An 8837-nucleotide genomic window follows, 5' to 3' on the forward strand; every position below is an offset into this window, starting at 1 on the left:
TAATCAAACACAGTGGGGGCAGAGGAGGAGATGGGTGCACTTAGCCCACCAGATGTGACCACTCATTGTGTCGGTGCAACTGGGCAGGAATAAACAAATTGATCCAAGGAACCAACGGTGAGCCCAGCGCAGGCCTGTGCAGGTGCATACATCTGACCCTGACCACTCAAGGAGCTGGGACAATCCACTGTCCACAAGAGAAACAAAGAAAACAGAGCTATCAACACACTATACGCAAAAATTAAGACTTGATTTGTGAAAGTCGAAACACTAAACTTTTGGAAGAAAATAAAAGACTATCTGTAAGACTTTGGGGTAGAGAAAGTTTCCTTAAACAAGACACAAAAACAGCTATAAAATAAGATGGTTAAATTTAAAACATGGTTCACAAAAGGTACCATAAAGAAAATGAAATGACAAGCTACAATTAGGGAAAAAATATTTGCCACATACATAACCAACAGAGAATTAACATCCAGAATAGTTTTTAAAGATCAATAGTTTAACATTTAAAATTTTCAGAGGTCTGGCTGGTTAGCTCAGTTGGTTAGAGCACGGTGTTATAACACCAAGGTCAAGGATTCGGATCCCCAAACCAGCCAGCCGCTAAAAGTGAAAAAATGTAAAAGACACGTGGCTCAGTAAAAAAAAATGACAAGAAATAAGAACAAGAGTTTCACAGAACAGGAAATCCTAGTGGCCAATAAACCTATGACAAGAAACTTAACTTTGTTAACATAATTATGATAATATTGTACCTACTAAATTAGCAAGATAAAGAATTCTAATAATACCAAATGTTGATACAGATATGGACCAAAAGAAACTAATAAATTAACATAATTTCTTTAGAAAACAATTCAAGTCAAATAGTTGCCTACTCTGACAGCATTTTCCACTCTTAGATTTATATTCTAGAGAAATTCTTGCACATGGGCAGCAAAACGCACAGAAGAATGTTAGGGCAGCACAGCTCACAATGGCAAAGACAGATAGACAGGTAGGCAGGCAGGCAGGCAGGAAGGCAGGAAGGAAGGAAGGCAATGAAGCAACCCAAACACTCATCCACAAGAAAATAGATTTAAAATTCTGGTATACTCATGCTATGAATTACAGCAGGGAAAACAAATGAACCACACACGACAAGGATAAATTTTAGCAATATAATAAGTTTTTTTAAAAAAAATCAAGTTACAAAAGACTATCAATAGTAAGATCCCTTTCTTATAAAACTTAAAAATCTAAATATATTGTTTAGGGATACACACATATGTGAAAAAACTATTTCTTAAACTAGAGACTGATAAACGCCAGCTTCAGGCTGGTGGCTTCCTCTGAGGCTCAGGCTGGGTGTCACAGTGAGGAAGAGGCACAAGGGCACAGGGGCTCAGCTTCCTCACCTGGTTGGTGGTTTAAATGTGTCCACTTTACTGTTATGACTCATAACTAACACTGCCTTTATTCTGACATATACTAAACAATTAAGAGATGTTCTATACACACACACAAACACAGGACCCAGCAGGGGATCCTGGAAAGCAACAGCTCAGTATGAACCAAAACATGTGGATGAAGCTAGAAAGAAAATAAGTAATAAATTATTAGAACGTGTGGCTTTCCTTCAAGTAGCGATATTTAAATGTCAGTTTTATATTTCCTTTTCCAAGAATCTAAATGTATAATTATTTGTACAATAAGTAACAATGACATAATCATATTGTAGTTTTCTACTTTTAGAACTAACTTATAGGGGGCCAGCCAGTGGCTCACTTGGGAGAGCTGATAACACCAAGGCCCCGGGTTCAGATCCCATATAGGGATGGACGGTTGGCTCACTGGGGAGAGCGTGGTGCTGACAACACCAAGTCAAGGGTTAAGATCCCCTTACCGGTCATCTTTAAAAAAAAAAAAAAAAAAAGAACTAACCTATAGACAAAGCTCAGAACACTTAATTATAGCTTCCAAATACACTGTAAACGTTATAAAACTCTACTTTGTTTTAAAAAAAAATAAAAGTAACGTAACTCTTCAGAATACATTGTTACAAAACTTTAATTTGTAAAAAAATACTACTCTTCAAACTACATTGTCAACTTTACAAAACTTTATTTCCAAAAGTAATATAACTCTCTAGAATACACTGAAAATGTTACAAAAGTTTACTTTGTAAAAGTAGCTAACATAAAATGGGAGGGAAAGGAAGGAAATGTGAAGGGAGGGTAAGGGCACAAAATTTTCTGTCTTTCTGGGAGGAAGTAGATAAATACTGTCTGAAGTTGATACAGCAAGAAGTGGATGTTTACAGTACTGAAAGTCACAAGGATATTCAGGGAGGAAAGTTATAGCTGACTTTCTAAGGGTGTGTGGGGACGGTAGCAGGAAAGATGAATCCTTTTTCCCTCCAGGCCCCTGTACCGTCTGAGGTCCGTGTGGGCCAGTTGAGCACTGAGCAGCACGGGGCACCACAGCAACCCCCATCCCCGTGCACGCTGGCTCCACAACCACAGGCTGGCCTCTGAGAGCACAAAGCCTGGCTTCACATGATGTTGAATCAACTTAATTTGTCACAGGTTTAATTTTGACTCAAATGCTAGCCAAAAATGCCTTCAAGTCCAGGCCTAGGTTTTTAGAATTGTTTTTGTATCCGCTTCCAGCAGCAGACATGGGAAGCCAAACTTAGATGGCACCTAATGGTGCCATGGAGTAATCCCATTCCTGTTGCCAGTTTTGATTCCATAAGGCATAAGTGACCCCACTTTACACACAACAGAGGTTTGCGGGGAGCTTCTGGAAAAGTACTCCTTGCTCTGCTAGGTGGACTTCTAGAAGCAGCCATCTCTCTTCCCACCAGAACATAAGCTAGGAAGCCAATAGCTCCAATTGCTCCCAGCACTGCTGTACAACGAAGAGCAAAACCAGCTTCAGGATGAAGCCAACACGGTGGGCGGTGGAGCAGAAAATGATGAGGACTTCGGTCCTGGAAAATTTAGAGCCACTAAATCAACCCACCCTAAACCCTGCCTGTCTCTGGACTTGAGGTTTGGAGGTCAATTGCTTTCCTCACAGTCAGAGCTATCATGAGCCCAGGGATGTTTCCTGCATCAAGACACCCTCATGAACACATGGGATGGTGGAGCGTATAAGCAAAGGGCACCTCCCAGACCAGAAAGGTCAGCCAAGGCCTCCTGGAGGAGGCGCCGGCACAGCTGAGCCCTGTGAAGCAGGACGAAGAAGACTTCCAGAGGCACCGTAAAGCAAGGACTCCTGCAGAGGGATTCAGGACGCAGGAGAGTAGGTGGAGATGGGCTAGAGAAGCCGGGCATGCCTCCCAGGGCCTCCTATGACTGCCCAGGCAGTCTGGATTTTATCCCAAAGATTGACATTAAAGGACTTAATGCTTAGGAGTAATATGACCAGATAAGAATTTTACAAAGATCACTGCAGGGGCAATGTGGGGTCAAAGCTGGGGACAAGGGGCTGACCCGTGGCTCACTTGGGAGGGAGTGGTGCTGACAACACGAAGTCAAGGGTTAAGATCCCCTTACCAGTCATCTTTAAAAAAAAAAAAAAAAAGCTGGGGACAAGGAGAAAGTTCACAGTAATCCAAGCAAGAAATGATGAGGTCTTAAATTAAGACAATGGCAGAAAAATGGAGAAGGGACCCCATAAGAGAAAACCTGACATAGAACTGTCTGGATTTACTGAGTGAGGAGAAGATGGAATGAAAGGTATCAAGACAGCACAGTACGTTTCCAACTCAGGCTACTGCCATGCTGCCTTGGACTGAATGTCCCCCAAAACTTAGTCCTCACTGTGACAGCGTAAAGAGGGTGGGAAATCCTAGTGTAGTAATCAAAAGATGGGGCCTTGAAGAGGTGATTGGATTGTAGGACCATGAAGTAGTGAATGGATTAAAAATGGTGCTCAGTGGTGTGGTTCCAAGGACTTTAAAAGGAGAGCAGTGAGACTCTCTTTCTCTCTGCTCTGCCATTTTTGCCATGTGACACCCCTGCATCACTGTCACCACCACCAAGACCCTCACCAGATGTATGCCCTGGACTTTAGACTTCCCAGCCTCAGAAACTGTAAGCAATACATTTCATTTTCTTTCTGCTGGTGCGAGTTTAGAAGACAAGAAAACCAGGAAATTTTGGAATGTCTTAGAGATTGGTTACTTGGTGGTGAGCAGAATGCTGATAGCAATACAGTGAAGGCCATTCTGAGAAGATCTCAGATACACATGAGAAGGAGCTTTTTATTTTTTTCTTTTATTTTTATTTTTTTAAAAGATGACCAGTAAGGGGATCTTAACCCTTGACTTGGTGTTGTCAGCACCACGCTCTCCCAAGAGAGCCAACCGGCCATCCCTATGTGGGATCCGAACCTGTGGCCTTGGTGTTATCAGCACCGCACTCTCCCGAGTGAGCCACGGATTGGCCCTGAGAAGGAGCCTTTTAGAAACTGGGACAAAGAACACCCTTGCTATGAACAGGCAAGGAACCTGGCTGCATTGTGTCCATGCCCTAGGATTCTGTGGAAGTTGGAACTTAGGAGTTATGAACCAGTATTTGGCAGAAGAAATTTTTAACCAGCAAAGCATTAAGGAAGCTGCATGGCTACTTATAACAGCCTATGCTGAGTTATGACAGCAAAGGCAGAATTTATTTATTTATTTTTTTCTTTTTACTTTTGTTTTTAAAGATGACCAGTAAGGGGATCTTAACCCTTTACTTAGTGTTGTCAGCACCACGCTCTCCCAAGTGAGCAACCGGCCATCCCTATATAGGGATCCAAACCCGTGGCCTTGGTGTTATCAGCACCACACTCTCCCAAGTGAGTCAGAGGCCGGCCATAAGGCAGAATTTAAAAGGTAAGCAGAATGTAATGATTTGGAAAATTTGCAGCCTGGTCATGTGGTAGAGAAGCAGAGAGCATTTTCAGAAAAAATATGAAATGGTGCTAAGTTTAGTACAAAAGAAATGAATTATCAAGAGAAGGGGGGAAAGGCCCTGAAGGCACTGCAGATACCTGTGAGGCCAATCCTTCCATTTCAGGCCCAAAGGCCTAGGGAGACAAAATGGTCTGGGGGAAAAGGCATGAGGTACCCTCCATAGGCTCACTGCCCAGGACCACCTCAGGATACTGCTTCCCAAAACTCTGCTGCTCCAACCCTGACTATATTGGCCCCAAAGGGCTAGACCTTTGTATATTTGAAAGATACAAGCTGGATGCCTTGGCAGCATTCACATGGTGTTGAGTCTGCAGGCTGGAAGAATGCCAGAACTGTGAGCTCCTGGGAGCCACCACCTCAATTTCAAAGGATGTATGGAAAAGTCTAGGGGCCCAGGAAGAGATATGTCACAAGGGTGGAGTCAACACAGACAACCCTCGCTAGAGCAACGCCAAGAGGAAATGTGGGCTCAGAGTTGCAGCACAGAAACGCCATCAAAGCAATGCCTACCAGAATCATGAGAATGGGACTGCCACAGAGATCCCAGAATTGTGGAGGTACCAGAGTGCAATGCCAGCCTGCGAGAACTAAAGTATCACCTGAGACCAGGAAAGCCAAAGAAGCAGAACTGCCTGAGGACTTGGGGACCCAACCCCCAGAATAGTGTGCAGAGGACGTCAAACATGGAATCAGGCAAGATACATGATTCACCAGCTTTGAGATTTCATGCCTGCCCTGCTGGGTTTTGGACTTGTTTAGGACCTGTTACCCCTTTTTTGGCCTATTTCTCTCGTTTTGAATGGGAATATGTAGGCTGTTTGTCCCACCATTGTATCTTGGAAGTAGATAACTTGTTTTGATTTCATATGGGACTTTGAACTTTGGACTTATGAGCTGAAACAAGTTAAGAGGCTGGGGACAAAATGAATGCATTTGTGTGTGAAAAGGACATGAGTGTTAGAGGCCAGGGGCAGAATGCCTCGGGTTTAATGTCCCCTGGAAACTTAGTCCTCACTGTGAGAGTGTAAAGAGGGTGTGAAGTTCTACTATGGTAATTGAAAGGTGTGGTCTTGGGGCCGGCCCATGGCTCACTCGGGAGAGTGCGGTGCTGACAACCCCCAAGGCCATGGGTTCGGATCCCATATAGGGATGGCCGGTTTGCTCGCTGGCTGAGCGTGGTGTTGACAACACCAAGCCAAGGGTTGAGATCCCCTTACCGGTCAACTTTAAAAAAAAAAAAAAAATGAGGTGGTTTGATGGGAGCCATCAATGTAAAGGACACACCTGCACAATCAGGAATGGCAGATGGAGAGAAATTCCAAGTCGCAGCAGTGGGTGGAAGTGCCTACTATAGAGAGCCTCTGCTCTACTCCAGAACAACACATGCTCAATTAGCAAATTTGGTGTCTTCCCTCCACCCCCATTCCTGTTACATTCTGACTACTCCAGATTAATTTTCTTTGGTTTTTCATTGTCCCACTTCCCACTCCTTTAATGTACATAAAGAAATTGGTGTCTGTAAGCAGGCATAGTGCCTCCTCTCCAACTCCCCTTTTCTTTTTAACTAAATTCCTGATGGTGTACTTCAGTCAAATGGACATGTGTAGGAAAAAACTGATGCTGAAAAACAATTCCCTCAACACCTACATTTTCCATTTATGATACTTCACTTCACTTTTCACTTTACATTTGCACTGGATTGAATGGCCCCCAAAGCCATTAAAGCTTAATCCCCTCTGTAACTGTTGAGGGTGGGAAATCCTATTATGGTAATTGAAAGGTGGGGAATTGAAGAGGTGATTAGATTTTTAGGACTTGCCCTAATGAATGGATTAATAATGGTGGTCATGGGTGTGGTTCTGAGGGCTATAAAAGGAGAGCACACGAGAGTCTCTCTCTCTCTGCTCAGCCACTTTCTGCTCTGTGAGACCCCTGGGTCACTGTCACCACCACCAAGACCTTCACCAGATGTGTTCCCTGCACTGTGGATTTCCCAGCCTCCCAAAATGTAAGCAATAAATTTCGTTTCCTTTTTTTTTTTTTCTAAAGATGACCGGTAAGGGGATCTTAACCCTTGACTTGGTGTTATCAGCACCACACTCTCCCAAGTGAGCCACGGGCCGGCCCTATACATTTCGTTTTCTTACAAATTACCCAATTCCAGGAATTTCGTCGTAAGCAACAGAAACGGATAACACACATGCTCTGGGAAAAGAACAACTGGTGAAGAGAAGATTAAGGATAAAGTCCAGGTAAGCATGGGACACTCAGGTGCAGCGGTCGGGAAGTAGTGAGCTGAGCGCACAGCTGTTCATTCATTCCGCACTGCCCTAAGTGCAGAGGTGCAGCTGAGCGCAAGACACGAGCTCTAATTCCCTGGAGCTCACCTTCTAGTAGGACAGGCAATAAACAAATGAACAAAATGCACCCAATTAAATCTAGGCGAGAAGACAGCGCCTGAGTGGCTACATCCAACCTGGTGGGGTTACACTGAAAGGCGCTCTGAGGACTGTGGGCGCAGGCGGTGAGGGTCCCCAGGGTGAGGGCAGGGGGTGGGGGGTGTCCCAGTGTGCGGAGAAGGCAGCCCCCAGTGTGGGGGGCGGGTCCCCCAGTGTGGGGAAGAGGGTCCCCGGTGTGCAGGGCGGGGGACCCCAGCGTGTGCGACGCGGCCCGGGGCAAACGGCCCGAACCCCGCCACCCGGGCCGCGACCCAGGGATGGAGCCCAGGGAAGGAGTTGAACGGCCGGCACGCAGACTCGGAGGCGCGCGGGGGGCGCTCGGGGCGCCAGGGTCCGGGGGTTGGGCTCGTCCGAAGGCCGGGCCAAGGGGCCGGCAGAGCGCCCTCGGAAAACCGCGGAGTGCAGGTATCTTACCTGGAGAGGATGAGGGTCGTGCCGCCAAACTCAGTTCATACGGAGGGAGGCAGCCGACTGCGCATCCAGCCCCACCGGCCAATAGCAGAGCGCAGAGCGCCGATTGACAAGCCCCTCGGGCCAACCAGGGGTGCCTGTGGGCGGGACTCGGAGAGACAGCGCCGAGAAGCCCGCGCTAACGGTTGCTAGGGACGCACCGGACGCCCCCTACGGCGCCTCGGAGGAGCCAAAAGGGATGCGGGACTTCGCCACCCGCCCAGACGCCGCTTCCTCCCGCTTCGGGATCGAGAAGGGTGAGCGGCGTGGGGCTCGCCCTTCGTCGGACGCGGGGCAGCTTCCCCGCGGACCCGCGGGCCTTAGGGGCCGACGCAGGCCGCGGCGCCCGCAGTTGCCCGCCCTTCGCTGAGATCGAGGGCAGACAGCCTGCCGCACGGCCGAGACCCGCGCGGGGACGCAGGGAGAGAGCCGCGACTTCTGCCGCTCGGCCCATCGTACAGACGCGGCCAGCGGGACTAGCGGAGGCGGTATGCATGTGAGCCGGCCCGCGGGCCCAGGGCCTCTCCGCCCCCGCCTTCCTTCTTAGCTTCTCGCCTCCGGGAGCCGTGGCTCCCGCCTCAAATCACCGCCCCAGGGTGGAGGGGCCGGCGGCCTCGCGGTGAACTACGACTCCCATGAGGCGCCGGGCCCGCGCAGGCGCGCCGGGGCTGGAGCCGCTGCAATGTGTGCCATTGGCCGGCTCGCGCGGAGCCGGAGCTCTGATTGGCCGACGGTCCTGAGGCGACAGATTCCGGAAAGGGGAGAGTAGCCAACATGGCGGCGGAGCGCGGCGCGGGGCAGCAACAGTCGCAGGAGATGATGGAGGGTGAGCGGCCCCTGCGGGCGGGGTGAGGCGACCGGCACTGCCCCTGCCCGGGGGGGACTCGGCCTCCGGCCACGGTCGCGCGCTGCCTCCTTGACAGCTGCCAGCCGCCAGCCGGGCTCGGCGGAGCGGGGGAGGCTGCGGACCCCGGGGA

At 48.4% G+C, this 8837-nt stretch overlaps 1 protein-coding gene across 1 annotated transcript in view; it reads left to right on the top strand.

Annotated features, from left to right (window-relative positions):
• The first annotated feature begins 8594 nt into the window (after window positions 1–8594).
• PPP1R7 (protein phosphatase 1, regulatory subunit 7) overlaps window positions 8595–8837 on the top strand; it is a 39300-nt gene continuing 39057 nt past the window's right edge. The window contains exon 1 of the mRNA XM_008578370.1: window positions 8595–8686. Coding sequence (XP_008576592.1) covers window positions 8635–8686 — 52 coding nt within the window. The 5' untranslated portion in view covers window positions 8595–8634. The remainder of the gene's footprint in view (window positions 8687–8837) is intronic.

This window comes from Galeopterus variegatus, unplaced genomic scaffold (assembly GCF_000696425.1).
Source record: "Galeopterus variegatus unplaced genomic scaffold, G_variegatus-3.0.2 Scaffold1671, whole genome shotgun sequence".
Taxonomy (NCBI): Eukaryota; Metazoa; Chordata; class Mammalia; order Dermoptera; family Cynocephalidae; genus Galeopterus; species Galeopterus variegatus.